This window comes from Lasioglossum baleicum, chromosome 7 (assembly GCF_051020765.1).
Source record: "Lasioglossum baleicum chromosome 7, iyLasBale1, whole genome shotgun sequence".
NCBI classification, from domain to species: domain Eukaryota; kingdom Metazoa; phylum Arthropoda; class Insecta; order Hymenoptera; family Halictidae; genus Lasioglossum; species Lasioglossum baleicum.
In genome coordinates this window covers 950706-970001 of record NC_134935.1, presented here as the reverse complement: position 1 = coordinate 970001, position 19296 = coordinate 950706, and the positions used below count along the sequence as shown (strand labels likewise).

At 40.3% G+C, this 19296-nt stretch overlaps 1 protein-coding gene and 1 long non-coding RNA gene across 12 annotated transcripts in view; both read left to right on the top strand.

The window, feature by feature from the left end:
• The window catches only part of LOC143210726 (Y+L amino acid transporter 2-like), a 694702-nt gene that overhangs the window by 469451 nt on the left and 205955 nt on the right, over positions 1–19296 (top strand). For 10 of the 11 annotated variants that reach the window (XM_076427860.1, XM_076427853.1, XM_076427855.1 and 7 more), the window contains one exon: positions 12525–12725. The exons of the other annotated variant lie outside the window; for it this stretch is intronic. In XM_076427860.1, coding sequence (XP_076283975.1) covers positions 12525–12725 — 201 coding nt within the window. The remainder of the gene's footprint in view (positions 1–12524; positions 12726–19296) is intronic. 11 annotated transcript variants of the gene reach the window in all.
• LOC143210735 (uncharacterized) lies at positions 45–2209 on the top strand. The gene is made up of 3 exons (XR_013009327.1): positions 45–1103; positions 1232–1273; positions 2114–2209. It is a non-coding gene; the product is annotated as an uncharacterized LOC143210735 (long non-coding RNA).

Genomic DNA, 19296 nt, shown 5'->3' with positions numbered 1-19296 from the left:
ATATGTGCTCGTGCAATACCGCTCGGCGGTACCGCACTCCCGTGAATTGAAAAGTGGCTTAGAGAACCCGTGTATATATACTACTACTATTTAATTGATTTACACCTCAATCTAAATAATAAAAAATAATCTTTTATTCGCAAATGAGAAATAATTGTGGAATTATTTAAATAACCTTTATTTAAATAAATAGTTTAGTTATTATTTACAATTTATTTACTATTTAAAATAAAATTTGCCCAACAGTGTCTGTAGTATTGGGGACGTGTAAATGTTACTGAATTTCCTATATTTTAAGCGTTATGAGTATTTCCAAATATCTTGCCATCGATATATTCGCTACATTTAAAAATAACCGGGTTCAAATTAATTATAATTTTCATGTAATAAACGTGCCCGATATAAAAGTATATGTATGCGAGTAAAATTACGAGGTTACTACATTTAATTATCCAACTTTTTTTCAAGCATTCCGAAAAGTGTTTAAAGTTTAATGTATGTACATGTAAGAGGTTGCCGCTGGTGGTATGTGTGAGGTGTGTGTGAGTGGTTGTTGATCGGTGCACGTTACCGCGACGACTGCTCGAGCCGTTTCGATGTTTGAGAAATAAAAGCGGGTCTTGAATTTCAGTTGTCAATCGACGACGATAAAATAAACATCATTTGATTTCTGTATAATTTTCGCTTACATACATTAGGGTGGACCTTATTTTTCGACCATGAAATTTTCAGCACGACTCCCCCCAATATTGTTCCATTTCATGAAAAAATGATACATCCAAAGTTGTAGATCAATCGGACGTCGGGAAGGTGTGCCACACATTTAGGTCCGTTTCACACTTCAGCGGACCGTCCGCGCTCCGCGCGCGGAGCGCGGACGTGCCGATTTTGTTTTCACAGTCAAGCGGAGCGTCCTCAGTCCGCATGCAGCTTCAATCGATACAATCGACAGTATATGTATAACCTGCAAAATTATTCAGATATGACAGAATTACTGCTGAATGTTGTTGCTGTACATCATATAAATAAAAAAAAGAAAAAAGAAAGTCAATCGAACAGGCGATATTGGGTACATCCGTTTATTGCTAAGCGGAGTTTGAAAGGTGCGTTTGTACGTAGACTTACGTAACAACGAAGAGAAATTTTTTAATTATTTTCGAATGTCTATACGTTCATTTGATGAATTAATTGGAAAAATTGGACCGCAATTACAAGTTTCTAATTACTACAGAATTCCTATATCTCCAACGGAACGTCTTGCTGTAACTTTAAGGTAATTGGAAAACACAAGTCGGATTGCGGTAAACATCTATTATATTAGTATACCATCATATTTATTATGTTCGTAAAATATTAATTACAATTCGTTTCCAAAGAAGAAACGGTTTCCTTTCGAGATATTAATGAGGGGGTACTGGCTGGTGTACCATGTAAACTATTTTGAGGGTTTTTATGACTTTTTGCTTGGTTTTGGAACTGTGGATTTTAGAACTGTGTATTTTGGAACTATGGATTTTCTAACATGGATTTTGATAAGGGGAACTGGTTTGCGGGTGATTGCTGTGTAGAGGAAAATTATGGTACGGATAGGAAATAGGGAAGCTGTAAACAGGAGCCGAACTTTGTAAATAATTTTGATTTTTAATCCGCATTAATAATTACATAGCTTCTAATCTAAATTGCAACTTTTGGTCTGAATTAAAATTTTTTAGGGTTGGTAACATTGACATTAAAAATGCTTTATCGTCGTCATTATCGCTATTATTATCAGTTAATAATTTTAGTAGATTATCCTCAAAAGCAGTCATTTTGCCAGCTTTTTTTCGAGGTGTAGGAACAGCTTCATCGTCTGATCTGTGTCGATCAGCCGTCTCTTCCTCCTGTTGTACATAATCGTCTAGCGAATCAACATCTAAATTTGATTCCGTTTCTCTTTCGTGCGATGGATCAAGGAACTGCATTTGTTCGTAATATGTGTATTTAACACGTTTTGTAAATCCAGATCCAGACCGTTGATTCTTCTGCATTCTTTTGCTTTTCAAATAAGCGTCTTTTGCAGTCTTCCAACGTCTCTGTATTTGATTGACTAAAATAATAATACATTTATTTTCAGATATTTTGCTACGGGTAATACATTTACGGATCTACATTATACCTACAGGTTGGGTATATCTACAATATCTAACATCGTTCGACAAGTATCTCAAGTAATTTGGGATACATTAAAAACAGAATGTATGGCTCTGCCTACCTCAGAAAAATGGCTGGAAATCAGTGAAGGCTTTAAAAATAATGCTAACTTTCCAAATTGTATCGGAGCACTAGATGGAAAACATATTCGAATCGTTAAGCCCATTGAAAGTGGTTCATTATTTATGAATTATAAAAATTATTTTTCTATCGCCCTTCTAGCTATCTGTGATTCTAATTATCGATTTGTTTTTGTCGATGTTGGTGCTTGTGGCAAAAATTCTGATTCAAATGTATTTCAACAAAGTGCCTTTTGGAAGAAATTACAGAGGAATGAATTAAATATACCTCAACCTGCACCACTTCCTGGCACTTCCGAACCGTCACTTCCGTATGCTCTAGTGGCTGATGAAGCTTTTGCTTTATCCGAACACGTTCTGCGGCCGTATGCCAAAAAGAATTTAAATTACAAAAAAAAGATTTTTAATTACAGACTCACTCGGGGACGGAGATATATTGAATGTACCTTTGGAATTTTAAGCAACAAATGGCGTATTTTTCACCGCCCATTGAATGTAAATCTTAATTTGGCAGTTGCTACTGTAAAAGCTTGTTGTATTTTACATAATTTTGTTAGAGACAGAGACGGTTACAACAGTGAAGACACTTTTACTGTGATTTGAAGAATGTGACGAGTTAACGCCTTCTAACATGTTTTGGAATTCCAATAGAGACAAATTTGCACAATATTTTACAACTATTGGTAAAGTTCCATGGCAAGATTCAAAAATTCATTAGATCTCATTGTATATCCTCCGCGTCCGCGCCACAGAGTTCCATGTAATCAAATGGGAGCTTTCACAGCCAAGCGGACTCCGCCGCGGAGCAAGCATCTATATAGTACTGTTGTGGCGGCCATGGCGCGGGTCTATGCCGCGCAATGGGACAAACCGATAATTCTGTGTCAAAATCAAAAAACTTTTGATAGAAATGAGATAGAGCGATGACTTTTTTTTCAATTAAAGCTGAAACATTGCAGAATATGGGAAAAATAGAGAGATTATGGTACGAACGTTTTTTAACCTTGAAAAAATTCATCAAACTTGCACAATTTCAAGAAAATTGTGGTTTATCCAATACCACGCTCGGAAATTTTTTTTTGACATGCTATACATAATTTCCAGTAGATTTTTTCAGATTGAATTCAAATCTGGTCTCAAAATTTATCTACGAAGTCAGGATTTTGCAAAAAATCTGTTTTTGTGAACAAAATTAAGAAATCATTTTTTCGTTGAAATAACCCACTAGTTTGAAGGTATTTGGAATTCTCATACATAAAACACAATAACTGTATACTGTATGAATACTGAAAAAAAATTAAACTTAGTTTTTGTTGAGATATATTTCTGTCAATTCTCCATCTTCGCTCTCTGTCTCTATCTCCCGCCTTATTACAATTTATGGATAGACCGTATGGCGATTAACTTCATCAATCGATTGAATCAGTCTGCGATTTTTCAATGATTACTTTTTTAATCTTACACATTAATCAATCAATCTCGATTAAAATTTTAATCGATTAATGCCCAACTCTTCTGCAACTCTCCACAATTTTTCCAATTAATTCTTCAAATGATCGTATAAACATACGAAAATAATTTAAAAATTTGTCTTCGTTGTTACGTAAATCTACGGATAACGAGACAAACGCGCCTTTTAAACTGCGCTTAGCAATAAGCGGATGTACCCAGTATCGCCTGTTCGTTACAATTTCTTTTTTCTATTTTTTTTATTTATATAATGAACAGCAACAACATTAAGCAGTAATTCTGTCATACGTGAATAATATTACAGGCTATATACTATCGATTGTAGTTGCACGCAGACTGCGGACGCTCCGCTTGACTGTGAAAACAGTATCAACTCGACCGCGCTCCGCGCTCAAGTGTGAAACGGACCTAAGGTCCACCCTACCTTTTTTTGCTTGATGGTTTTACGTCGCTTCTGCAACTGCTATTGTTCAATTAGATCCAAAAATGAGCTGGATTATTGAATAAAACGATATATATATTACGAATTCGTAGAGGAATTAAACATGTACTCTTTATTAGGGGTGTGCAGGTATCCGAAATTTCGGGTTCGGGTCGGGTCGGGATTCCGCAAGTTTATAAACTTCGGGTACCCGATGGTGTTTTAGAATTATTTACATCGAAATATCTCGGGTAATTATACAGCAAAGTACTGCCCACTCCGATTTTGGTATTTCATCAAAATCGGAGTGAGCAGTACTTTTCTGTATAATTACCAAATATTTTTTTCTATTTAGTACTAATGTGTTGTGCCACCTTTATTTTTTATGGTAAATATAGCCCTGAGGGGACCCAACTCGGATCACCTTCACCTTGACATATGTTGTCAAGGACACCATTGTGAACAACTTTTCTTAATAAATTATCCTACAGCCACCCATCTCGGATCAGCTTGATATTTATATATGTTGTCAAGGACAATATTCTGAACAACTTTTGTCATTACATCTACCCGGTGCTCGGTCTTAGTTTTCGAGATATTTGTAAAAAACTATTGCGAATATTGTATTTCTGCAGATCTTTATTCGATAATGGGGTTAAGCTATGGAAGCTTCTAGTGCTTCTAATTGGTAATGTTGCTGCAAAGCGAGCTTGTGAACAATCAGCATGTTTGTTATTGTAACCAAGAGTGGTTTCTAATATTGTTCTCCAGGTATAAATGGGGTTATTTAGTCGTATACAGTCTGCTGGCATTTTCTTGAGACCAGCGATATAGACAACGGACCATAATAGCCGTGCGCTCGACTCGCCTCTACCTGAAACGGGGGTACACGGTATCCTTTACCAGCTCATTGTGACGCCAATTTTAAAGAAACCATCTTGTTCAAGGGCTCATTTTAAAGGGGAAACTTCAAGGATGTTGCGGATCGTGCGAGCTCAGCGGCGGCACGCGAGTTAGGATGGGACAGGGAAAGAAGGGCGAGACGTGTTGCCGAAACGAAAACATTGTCTCGAGACAATACCTGCCCTCGTCACCTCTCCTCTCGACCGTCCTGACTCGTCGTTCCCCGCTGATTACCGAAAAATCAGTTGCCTTTCAAACTCCAGCCTTGCCTGAGCTGTTACCGCTACAAAAGACAATACGTTTAAGAGAAGAGCCATTGCGCTTACTTTGTCTCTCTCTTTGTTTCTTCTATATTCTCTTTTTTTCTTCATATAGTTATAATTGGTGTCGGGTTAATTTAGTTAATTTAGTTAACAGTAATTTAATGCTGTTTTAATAAAGTGGACTTTTTGACTGTTGCTGTTGGCAATTAAACACAAAGTGCTAGTGACCTTAATTCAATAAATCCTTCCACTATTCCTTTACATAAATTAGTGGTCCTTCGAGCCGGATTTTGGTGCTAAACGTCTAAAAACGTGTCGTGGAAGTGCTACCTTTTGAATGTAACGGTCGCTAGTTCTGTTCGTGTTATTCGACCTCGTCCGAAAACAGTCGTGACTTTCAACGGTTTTCGCTAGACGTGTTCAAGTTGCTACCCGACAAACTAAAGATGGATGCCGTGCTAAAAAAGCAAGAAACGTTTGCGACACGAATCTCGCGTATGATCGAGAACCTGAAAAAAAGGGAGCCGACAATATTACTCGGGAGACCGTCGAAGCAAGACTGGAACTCCTGGAGACATACTGGCTGGAGTTTACCTCTAACGACGATAAACTTCGCGCTAAAGAAGACGCTGCGCTTCTGAAATCTGCTGCTGGGACCAGCTACGGTTCAACTTGGAACAGTTGCCGCCCCTCAGCAACCTAAAAGGCAATCTATGCCCAAAATTGCTCTCGTCCCTTTCGACGGCAATTTTACGCAATGGACCAGCTTCCGAGACCTCTTCCGATCGTTGGTTATTAATAACCCGATCTTTACCGATGTCGAACGTCTACACTACTTAAAGACGAACGTTACTGGGGAGCCTGCTGAACTACTAAACCACATTCCCGTCACCGATGAGGACTTCTCTCGGGCTTGGAAGTTGCTCGAGAAGGAATATGATAGCATTCCAATTCTCGTAAATGCACAACTTGGCGTGCTTTTGTCGCTACCTTCGATGAAAACTGAGTCTGCTGCAGAGCTAAAAACGTTGCTGAACGGAACGAGAAACGCCGTCGAAGCGTTAGCTGCTCTCAAACGTCCTGTCGAGCATTGGAGCGATTGGCTCAATTTCATCACTGTCCAACGACTAGATGGAGAGACGAGATTGAGCTGGGAGACAACTCTGGAGGGAAAGGAGGAGATGCCAACCTTTTCCCAGCTGTCCGAATTTCTGAGGGCACGCTTGCGGTCGTTGACTGTTTCTTCGCTGCCCTCTTGCAACTTGCTTGCTACCGCTGCTTCGTCACACCTCGCTGTTCCATCTACATCTACGGCGAGAAGGCCCCCCACTCCATCTGCTGAGAGACGGGCCCCCACTCCATCTGCTACTCCTCGCGGGACAAACCGCCGACCGACGGTGCACACTGTCACGGGAACACCCGGAGCTTCGCGATTTCGCCTTTGCCAAAAGGATCACTTTGTACTGTTTTGCCCTGCGTTTAAGAGCCTTACGCCCCCGGAGAGGAGAAAATTGGTAATAGAAAACAATCTCTGTTTCAATTGTTTGTCAAACCACCATATACGCGATTGCAAGTCGAGTAAGCGCTGTCAAACCTGCGTAGGCAAGCATCATACTGCCCTTCATATTCCTCACGAAAATCCTCACTCGGGAGATAATTTCGATGCTTCATCCTCCGTGTCCAAGCCTGTCGCTAAAACAGTTAACTGCACGCGGATGAGCCAAACACTAATTTTGGCTACTGCTATCGTGGGAATAGAGGTTTGTCCGGGCGAAAGAATTTTTGTCCGAGCTTTAATAGACCCGTGTTCCGAAGTCTCTTTGATTGGGGAAAGCATCGTGCAACGATTTAAACTACCGCGTAAACCGTTTAACATACCGTTGGAAGGGGTAGATTCGATGCGAAGTCGACCTCGAGGCAGGGTGAATTTGACCGTGGCATCGAGACTCGACCCCACCGTTTCATATGCTGTAGACGCTGTTATTCTTCCTCGACTTTCGTCTTACGAGCCACCTATAACCTCTGGTTCGAGCACGTGACCTCATCTCAATGATCTAGAACTTGCTGATCCGGAAATCACTTCGCGACAACCCATCGAGCTTTTGCTTGGAGCCGATATTTACGCGCTGATTATTCGCGGAGGTCTGCGTCAGGGCGCGGCGGATTCCCCCGTCGCCCAAGCTACCACACTTGGTTGGATTGTTACCGGATCGCCGGGAGAATCCAACATTTCTCCTTCAAACCCTCGTCGTATTATACTACATTGCTCGGTCGACGATGATATCAGCACTCTGCTGCAAAGATTTTGGTCATTGGAGGAAGTAGCTGCTCCTCCCTCCTCTGCTGAGTTTACCGCGGATGAAGACGAGTGCGAGAATCATTTTGTTCGTACTCATACGCGTGACCATACGGGCCGATACATCGTCCGACTACCGTTCAAGAGAGCTTTCGCGCTGCTAGGTGATTCTCGAAGAACAGCCGCTATAATGCTCTCTAAACTAGAGAGACGCTTCTAAATTCCGGAGACTTTGCTGCAAGGTACCGCTCTTTTCTCGATGAATATCTCCAACTAAATCATATGGAACTTGCTACGGGTATTAGAGAAAATACAAAAAATTACTATCTGCCGCATCACGGCGTTTGGCGAGAGTCAAGCTCTACGACTAAACTACGCGTCGTTTTTAATGGCTCTAGTAAAACTACAACCGGCATTTCTCTAAACGATATTCTCCATTCTGGACCCAACTTGTTGCCTGAGATTCCTGATCTCTTGCTCCGTTGGCGTTGCCATGCTATAGTTTTTGCCGCCGATATGGAAAAGATGTATCGGCAAATCTGGCTTGCTGACGAGGATCGCCACGCCCAGAGCATCTTGTGGCGACGCGATTCTGACGGTGAGGTGGACGAGTATCGGCTACGTACGGTCACTTACGGTCTAGCTTGCGCTCCCTATCTTGCTATGCGTACAATACGACAGCTCAGTTCTGACGAGGAGAGTCGCTTCCCGCTGGCTGCCGCCTGTTTAAGGTCAGATGTTTACATGGACGATGTGCTTTCCGGAGCCTCGACTATTGATGAGGCTTTAGAAGTCCAAAAGCAATTAATTGCCGCTCTCAAGGCGGGCGGTTTCACCCTGAGGAAGTGGACTTCCAATGAACCAGGGTTGCTTGACCATCTGTCAGCTGAACACATCGCTTCATCAGGGGACCGCCCAATTGAAAACATCTTCACCTTACTGGGACTACGGTGGCAGTCCGCGGGGGACTTCTTCCTTTTCGATTTAAAACCTCGCGAGCCTCAGGTCATTATAACTAAACGACAGGTTTTGAAAGAGATGGCCTCTGTCTACGATCCTCTAGGTTTTTTGGCGCCGGTTACTGTTACTGCCAAAATATTCTTGCAGACGCTCTGGCTTTTAAAACTCGATTGGGACGATCCCCTGCCCCCCGCGCAGACGAAATACTGGTCTACTTACTCACACAGTCTTGCTGGGATTTCGGCTGTCAGGATGCCTCGCTGGGTGGGGATAAGTTGTAAACACGTGCTCGAACTACATGGATTTGCTGATGCCTCGGAGAAAGCGTATGCCGGTGTTGTTTACGTCCGATCATTTCAAACCGACGCGAGACCTTTCGTAAGATTAGTCATTGCAAAAACTAAGGTGGCCCCCCTTCAACAGGTATCCCTTCCGCGGCTGGAATTGTGCGCCGCGGTACTTCTTTCGCGACTAGTTAAACGCGTACTAAATGTTTTACAGTTGCACGACGCTAAAATATATCTCTGGTCAGATTCGACAATCGTTCTTAGTTGGCTGCAAGGTCGACCTTCCAAATGGAAAACTTTTGTCGCTAATAGAGTTGCGGAAATCCAAAACCTCTATTCTCCTGATGTTTGGCATCACATTCGCTCTAAAGACAACCCTGCCGATCCCGCTTCTCGGGGTTTAAGCGGGGATGCGCTTGCTGCTAATTCACTCTGGTGGCAGGGGCCTTCCTTCTTCTCCACCTCTACGCGTGAGTTCAAGGAATATTATGCTACAGTCCTGGATACGGAGGAAGAAAGGCGCTCTGAGAAAACTGTGCTTAGTACTACTGTCGCTGCCGCCTCTTCCTCCCAAACGACAGAACTATTCTCTCGTTATTCGTCCTTCATGCGCCTCTTGCGGTCAGTTGCTTGGTGCTTGCGTTTCATCAACTGCGCGCGAAGGACTTCTACAGTGAAGGATACTTGCCTACGTACCGACGAACTTGATAACGCTCGACTTACGATAGTTCGGTGTGAGCAGCGGCGTTTTTTCTCTACAGAGATTGCTTGCTTAGAAGGATCCCGTTCCCTTCTCCGGGGACCCCTCGTCCGTCTCAGTCCATTCCTGGATGAGCGTGGAATATTACGCGTTGGCGGTCGATTGAAACACTCTCTCCTAGACTATGATGAGAAACACCCGATCATTATGCCGGAAAAAAGCAAAGTAACTTCGCTGATTATCGTCTACTTCCACGAGCGATTGTTGCATGGCGGAACACAGCTTACTTTATCCAATTTGCGCCGTATGTATTGGATCCCTCGCGGCCGTCAAGCGGTTAGAAAACACATTCACGGGTGTTTAAAATGTTGGCGATGGCGAGCTAAAACTTCCGAGCAACTAATGAGCGATCTCCCCTACTCGCGCGTTACACCTACGCGCCCCTTCTATCGTACTGGAGTCGATTATGCAGGACCCTTCAACACGAAGTTTTCGCCTGGACGCGGTGCACGGACACGCAAGTCTTACGTCTCGGTTTTTGTATGCCTCGCTACCCGTGCGGTACACCTTGAGTTAGTCTGCGACTACTCCTCCGACGCTTTCCTCGCTGCTTATCGTCGCTTTGTTTCTCGTCGCGGTCTCTGCGCCTCTATTCGAAGCGATTGCGGAACAACTTTTGTAGGTGCTGATAAAGAATTGCGGCGAATGCTTAACACTTCCAATGAGGAAATGCTGAAAACTCTCCAAGCTTTAGCTGCAGCCGGGACTGATTGGGTGTTCAACCCTCCTTCTGCACCTCATTTTGGAGGTATCTGGGAGGCTGCGGTCAAGTCGGTGAAGTACCACCTCCGTCGCGTTATTGGTGAGACTCTCCTCACTTTTGAGGAGATGTCTACATTGTTGACGCAAATCGAAGCGTGCTTAAATTCTCGACCAATTACTCCGCTAACCGACGAACCTACCGACCTCACCGCCTTGACCCCAGCCCATTTTCTGATAGGTTCTCCCCTAACTGCTATTCCCGAACCGGGTATTGTCGGATGTTCGCGCTTCCCGACTAACTCGTTGGCAAATGATCCAGCAGCAACGCGATCATTTCTGGGATCGCTGGTCCGTCGAATATTTGCAGACTTTGCAGCAAAGGACTAAATGGACTAAGGAGAAGCCTAATCTAAAGCCTGGAGATTTGTGCCTCATCCTCAACGAAGCTACTCCACCCACACCATGGCCGTTGGGAAGAATCGAGCAAGTTCATGCTGGTTCTGACGGACTTGTTCGCGTTGTAACCGTTCGTAGTGCGACTTCCGTCCTTACGCGGCATATTGCTAAAATTTGCCTCTTCCCCCCCCCAGCACCGCTACCGATGGACAATCAAATTTTATGTAAATTTGTTGATTCGTCGTGCCGATCAACAAAGGCGGGCGGCATGTTGCGGATCGTGCGAGCTCAGCGGCGGCACGCGAGTTAGGATAGAACAGGGGAAAGAAGGGCGAGATGTGTTGCCGAAACGAAAACATTGTCTCGAGACAATACCTGCCCTCGTCACCTCTCCTCTCGACCGTCCTGACTCGTCGTTCCCCGCTGATTACCGAAAAATCAGTTGCCTTTCAAACTCCAGCCTTGCCTGAGCTGTTACCGCTACAAAAGACAATACGTTTAAGAGAAGAGCCATTGCGCTTACTTTGTCTCTCTCTTTGTTTCTTCTATATTCTCTTTTTTTCTTCATATAGTTATAATTGGTGTCGGGTTAATTTAGTTAATTTAGTTAACAGTAATTTAATGCTGTTTTAATAAAGTGGACTTTTTGACTGTTGCTGTTGGCAATTAAACACAAAGTGCTAGTGACCTTAATTCAATAAATCCTTCCACTATTCCTTTACAAAGGAATATAACCATATTTTTTTCAAAATTTACATCACTCCGCCCCATCATAAAAAAAAACGCAAAAGAAGAATTTGTTTAAATTTTTCGACATTATAAAGTTGATTGTCGAGTTTGAAAAAATTATTTTGTACTAGCCCAATCCTTTCCGAATAAAACAAAAAAAATTTAGCTCAATCGGACGAACCGTTCTTGAGATAAAAATTCGTAAGTGAGGCCCGTTTTCGCCGAAATGGGCAAAAATTGAAAACTTTGAAGGCCTGCCATTTCTAAAAATATTCGAAACCGGCAAAATGATGACTTAAACCCTCCTTAATTTCGCATGGACAACAACATATTTCAGTTAGAACAAAATCGGCGATGGTGCCTGCAAAAAGTGATCGATTCGGCATGGAATGACCCCACAACGTGTTTACAAACGGAAAATAAACAGATGCCACCCCGAAACAGGCTTACGTTGCCACAGAGCATGCAAGAATATGGAAAATTCAATACAGTATTAGCAGCCAACAACCGTAGTCCCGTTGAAAGCACCGGTTCTCGTTAGATCACCGAAGTTAAACAACGTGGAACGTGACCGGCACTAGGATGGGTGACCGTCTGGTCAAAAACCGGAAAGTGACCCACCCGGGGTGTTTTTCACGTGTTGTTGGCAAAAGGTGGTTCGGAACCCACCATAAACAGTAGGTCCCGCTGAAAAGGCGATGGTGAGAGTGGAAAGAGGAGAGGATTGGTAAATGAATTTGAAACCCTGAGGGGACCAAATATCATGTCCATACCATACCATACCAATACAGTATTAGCAATAGTTTTTTGCGAATAAATCGGAAACTAAGTCCGAGCGACGGATAGATATAATGACAAAAGTTGTTCAGTATGTTGTCCTCGACAACATATGGCAAGGTGAAAGTGATCCGAGTTGGGTCCCCTCAGGGCTATATTTACCTAGTACCAGAGTTAATAATACTGATATCCAGACATTTCAATTTTAAACTTTCTTTTGTCCGCCGTTGCACTTGTAATACGTTTGTATTGATACAAAACAGGATAACCATCGATTATGTGTTCTACAGACATTCGGCGACAAACTGCTGGGCGTGATGTCGTGGATAATGCCATTTTTCGTGGCCTGTTCAACTTTTGGCGCCCTGAATGGAGCGATATTCGCGTCCTCGCGATTGTTCTTCGTGGGGGCAAGGAACGGACATTTGCCTGCCGCCATCTCTCTCATCAACGTTCAGAACTTAACGCCGATGCCGTCCCTCATTTTCCTCGTAAGTCTTTTCTTACTCTTGAGCCACTGTTTCCTTCCGATATAAGACGATGGCTCGGGACGGTTTTCTATGTACATATTGCAGATTGACATTGTTCTTGAGTGGTCAACGACCATTGCCTCGCTGCTAATACCGGTTCTCGTTCCGCGTGTTGTTGGCATAAAAGGTAGTTCGGATCCCACCGTAATAAACAGTAGGTCCTGCTGAAATTACGCATTAGCGAGAGTGGAAGAGGGGGAGAAGTGTGGTAAATGGATTTGACACCCTGATGGAACCAAATATCATTGTTATAACATTGTTCTTGAGGGGGCCGAGAGTTTATGGGTCCCATAAAGTTGTCCGACAGACCATAAAGTGATCGGCCTATTCAAGCTTATAAACACAAATGAGAGCTGAAAGAGCAGTCTATATTGACATTTATACCGAAAACGAAGCTTGCCCGACAGAATTCTAAACAAAATATTGGGCTGGGAAGAAAGTTCGTAGCGTTTTCAAATTATGAATCGAAGATAAAATTAAGGTATTTATTCATATGTTTATTCAATAACACGAGACGTTACCTCGAAAATGGCAAAAAGTAATAGAACAGAATGGAGAATATGTTATTGAATAAATCTATGAATAAATATCTGAATTTTAGCTTTCAATGTTAATTTACAAAAGCTACGAACTTTCGTTCCAACCCAATAGGTATCGATATATTGAAATTTTACCTTGCGTAACCAGAAATTTTGCCTTTTTCCTAAGTAAGATCCAAGATTAAATCGTAGGAGATCAGTGGTTCAGAAGTTATAAGTGTTTAGAGTTGAGCGATTTTTTCAGTGTTTTTGACAGGATGACGCTGAGAAGTCAATCCGTATAATGTTTAATACCCGTGCATTTCCGTTTCACGGGTACGTGTGGCACTTGAAACGTTTTACAAATCCGTGTACGCGGATCTATGAAAACGGATCCGTGAATACTAGAGGTGTGCGAGATCCGGAAATTCCCGAAACCCGATGCTTGGGACGAGATGGGAAGACTCGTATTACCGGATTACCGAAAATGTTCGACATTCCCGGGGCTGTTCGGTTTTCCTGTGAATTTTTTCGGAATTCACGGAGGTGTACGGGTTTTCCGTGAATTTACTGATACTGTACGGAATACGGTTTTCGGGAAACCCGAACATTCTCAGGAATCCCGAAAGTTTCAGCATTCCATCCCGATCCCGAACATCGTTCCCGTACTCATCCCGTCCCGGTTTCGCACACCCCCTAGTGAATACATATCCGTTCGGCACGTTCCATTCCGGTGACCGATGCGTTTATGTTTTTTGTTTGAGAGAACCGGAAACAATTCGATCCAAAACACATAAACGCATCAGTTGCCGGAATCGAACGTAGTGAACGGATGCGTCCTCACGTATCCTTAATTTCTTACTACACGGTTCACGTGCCACGCGACACGTGCAATTTAGTACACGTTCAAAACCTAGGGGTGTGCGGTTACCCCAGCCTCGGGTCGGGTCGGGAGATGATTGGGTCAGGTCGGCTCGGGATCCCGAAAGTTTATAAACTTGGTGTAAAATTTTGATCAATATTGGCATTTTTCATATAATCACGATAACGAGTTCTTACTTTCACTCCTACTCTGGCCAATTGAAAATCTAACCAAAATATAGACGGAATTTTAGTATTTTCTTGAAAAGTAATAAATTTTAATATTCCGCATGTGTGCTCCATTAACCAATCCGTTTTCAACATCAATGTTATTAATAATAATTATCATATAGTTTATATTAATTTTCAATTTAATCTCAGTTAATAATTCGTTTTGAACTGATTGTGTTTTTAAAGATTGTAATATACATTTTTTTTGTACTTTCATCGATATTCTTCGAAAATGTATTCTCGGCAGTAGAGATGATTAACTCACTCTTGCATTGGGATAAATTTCGACTATTTTTTTTTTTTTTTAATTTTTTTTTTTTTAAAAATTGAAAAAAAAATTTTTTGTATAATTACGTTTGTTTCTTCGGTGGAAACTTTCCGTTCTCTCGTATAAATTGCATTGTTGAATGAACTTCTTTCGAAAAAAACTAAAAAAACTAAAAAACTACTTGACCAAAATGGACCAAAATCTAATCAGCTCTATGTTACAGCGGGGCACATCGATTGCATCATTCATCATCCTGATCGCGTTGTTACTTTTTCTGAAAACGTTAACGAAAAATTTGATTACATAGAAACGGCCATACACACACACACACACACACACGAACATTTTGCTGAAAATAGTCTAATATGTCTGCAATGACCTTGAAACGTGTAGATCTGCTAAAAAATCGATTTTCGATTTTCGGGGTCATTACAATAACTTCCCTATAAAATCGGGAAGTTAATAATGAACTATCAAAAATTGCGACGCAAAGAAGGAGAGCGTATGGGAAAGAAAAAGACATAGTTCATAGCATTTTTTAGTTTTTACTTTTACTTTTTTTATTGTAATTTTAATTTTCGTTATGTAGCTTTGGCATGTTCAAACGAATTAATAAAATATCATCTACAATATTCGACGACATGTTCGATCGGTGTGGAAATAAATTAAATTTTAGTGCGGAAAATAGTCTTTCCACACTAACCTGAGTTGGCGGAACAGCCAAAATTACACAGGCCACCTTATATAATTTAGGTAAATTAATTTTTTTTTCTTCCCAATACTGGATAATATCCATCGTCTTCGGAACTCGAGGTTCTTGGCAATACTCATTAAGTTCATTTTCAATTGTTAAGCATTGCAATGTGTTGCTCGATATGCGTTTCGCTGCCGCATCTTGCAGTAACAATTCAAAATCATCTTCCTCTTCATTATATGTATCAGTGACTTCATTTAAGTTACAAGTAGAAACGTGATTTGATGTGCTTGCTAAATTACTACACATTTTGTTAATTCTTTGAAATGTAAGTAATATACAATTTTTTGCTTTCCCTATTTCCTCATCAGATAATATAACATTATATCTTGGGTCCAAAAATATAGCTGATAAAAATGTATCATTTTGAAATAATTTTTTTTTCCTATGTTGCATGTTACTAATTATAGGTAGATTGAATTCATTTTCGTGTTTACTTGTTTCTATGATACATCTCTCCCAGATTTCATAAAGATCGCCAAGAGTTAAATGTTCGCGTTGTAATTTCTTAATCGCAATTCGGGCAGGTGTCAAAACCTTAATTAATTCAATAATTTTACTCCACGTTATGTCTGAGAACTTCAATTCTTCATCATCAATCTGTGTGTAAAATTGTTTTATTTCGACCAGTCTTTCCAACATGTCCAAAGTTGAATTCCACCTTGTTGAACAATCCAAAATTGCATTTTTTTTACATAATGCAGATAACGTTGATTTTAAAATTGGTGTTCGCAATTTTTTAACAATTTCCCTACATTTTCCTATTATCTCAGCTATCTCTCTTCTCTTTAAAAAATCGCATATAGCAAGTTGTAATGTGTGGGCAGCACATCTAATAGTAGTAATAACAAATTCTGTTTCCCTTAATGTATCAAAAATTGCTACATCACATCCTTCTCCTTCGGGATCAAGTAATAAAACATCAATGTTTTGCGATTGTTCTATTACATCGCCTTCGGAATCAGATTCACATTCTTCATTTAAGATTCTTATACATTTCAGCATATTTGCAGCATTGTCAACTGTTACGCTATATATTTGTTTCTTAGAAACATTAAATTTGCTGCATGTATGCATAATTACAAATTTTAAATGTTCAGCGGTATGCCTTTCCAATAATTCTATCACACCTATGGTCCGAATTTCAATTTTTTGTGCGGCTATAAATTGAATATTTATCCCCAAAAATGAACGCCCCATACATGATGCGGCATCTACTTTTAGGGACACCAATTTTCCACTAATTTCGTTTTTAATTTCTTGTCTTATCGTATTTGCTTTTATCTGTAAGAAAGTAGCACGATAGTAAATAATTTAGGCTGTGTTTCCGTTTACGTCCGTGCTCAGAATTGGATGAAATTTTGGAAATAGGTTCCTTTCTGACTAAAATAATGATTGTCAGAAGGATTTTTGGCGACTCGAAAAAAAATATTTTACCATGTCAATGTCAGTCCCTACCTTACCATTTTTGCAATTAGTTGAAAATATCAAATATGTATATTCTGGAGATTAATATGAAATGTTTCCAAAATTCCAATAGTTAAACCAATTAATTGAATATCTACAATGGGAAGATTATGCGATCAGAATTACTTAAGATTAGGTGGTAGGGGGGGGGGGTGGAGGGGCGACCAGGGATACGAAAATCCAGGAGTAGTATTTTATTTTATTTTAATTATATACTTATATTTTTACCTACAAAAGAGAAAGTCCTTCTGACAGTCATTGTTTTAGTCAAAAAAGAACCTATTCCCAAAATTTCATTCAATTCTGAGCACGGACGTAAACGGAAACTTCGCCCAATTAACAATTTATAGTTTATTGTTATGTACATACCATTACTTGTTCTCGAACTTTGTGTGAATTAATTAATTCTTTGTTGGGTATCATATTTATGATATCGCGGAATGCTTTGTCATCCATTAAAGAAAAAGGTCTGCCGTGAATTGTTATTAATCTTATACAAGCATTCATTACACCCAATTTTACTCTCTTGTTCTTGTTATCATGTTTACTACTTGTAGCTTCTTCACAACATCTTTTTCGTACCTCTTTTTCCATCATAACGATGGTAAAGCTATTAGGGTGATAGTTTTCCAAGTGCCTTAATAAATTTGTGGAGTGGTTCTAAAATATTAAATTTACAAAATTAAGGAAATGTCAGAGCTTTAAAATTTTTTTTTAAACAAATATAAAAATTGAAATATATTGTCTACATACTGAAATTTCTGCAGAACAGTTTTCAATGGTGCACTGCATTTTCTCTATGTTATTGTTATTATTTTTGAAATATTTACGTACAATATCGCATTGTTTTCTGCCCATTATGTTATAGTTTATATTATATTATAGTTTAACACTTAAGTAATTAATAATTTTGTGCGATAGCAAACTCGCGACTTGATTGCATAGAAAAATCGAGGCTGTGATGACCGGTGCGCTCGACGGCAAATTAATGTCGTGAGGGCTAGTTTTAGACGATGGTGATGGTGACGTTGAAAATAACACTTGCACTTTGTAACTAACTAATATATATATATATATATATATATATATATATATATATATATATATTAAAAATAGATGGTGTGTGTATAAAACGAAAATTGCCACTTGCCACTACGAAAGTTGCTGAGCTTCTCTCTAGGCTCTAGGTTTTCGCTTGCAGAGTGGTGAGTCTTGTGTCCAAGAGGATGTGTTTTGTTTTACCAGAAATCATTCTGATTGGTATCCCCGCAAAAGCGTCACCGATGACGTCGAGTCAACAGTCGCGTCGGCAATCGACAATAAGGTGCCGGTCTCTTTGCCACCGATTACAAAGCATCGGCCGACTCTTAGAAGTCGCTGTGCCTAAAGCATCGGCTGAGCAACAAAGTATTAGAACCGATATGAAGACCGATAAAGGACCGAAAAAATATCGGTCTTAGACCGTTATGCTAGGACCGATATCCATGTACGAAGGACTGTAATCGAAACCGATATCAACCCAAATTTCGGGCCTTCATAACAGTTATTCAGAATATCGGTCCTTCATAACTGTTTCGATCAAGCCCGAAATGAAACAGTTTCAAACAGTTATTTCCGGGCCCGTTTCAAGCCCTGGTACTAACCTATGTATGTCGAAAAGTTAGTAGTTCAGGAGATATTTCAATTTAAATAACTCTAAAATACCATTACTGTCGTACTAACAATAAGACGTTACACAAGTAAGTAAACACTAACGTCTTCTTGTTAGTTATTTAAATTGAAATATCTCCTGATATATAGTCTCCTGATGGTTAGTACTTTTTTAATAACGAATGTCCAGCTGCATCGATTGATGTATTAAAAAATAGCTCATTCCATTAAAAAAAACAAAGTTGACCTTTATATGACCTTCACGCGTCCACTCACGAAAAAACTCAACATCAAAATATGCTCCACTCGATACCGTTCGAGCCTCTGCTGAAACATTTTTTGCTACGAGTAACAATAGCGAGAAAATCAAGATGTCGAAATCGGGTGGGACGCCCTGTATATGCATATATATACTCTATTTATCTCTTATAATGTGTTATTGCAGAAACGTTCATATTTGGAACATTTAATCAGTCATACGAGCCTGTTTTACGCAAGCGAAACGCGTCGCGAAGTAACATTGACAGCTTTGAACGTTGATAACTTGCAAGGTAGGACGAGGTAGGACAAGATTTTTGCACGATTATATACGGGAAAGAATACTGAAAATGATCCAATTTGTTATAAACCGTGACTTTTTATGACCCTGTAGATATTCTTTGTCAAATGTAAAAAATGAGGCCAATTTTTTTATTTCATTGAGTATTAACTTTTAACATATTGTGAACAATAACTTTTAGTATCGATGTTAATTTTGTATCACAAAAGAGTGCTCTTCAACGT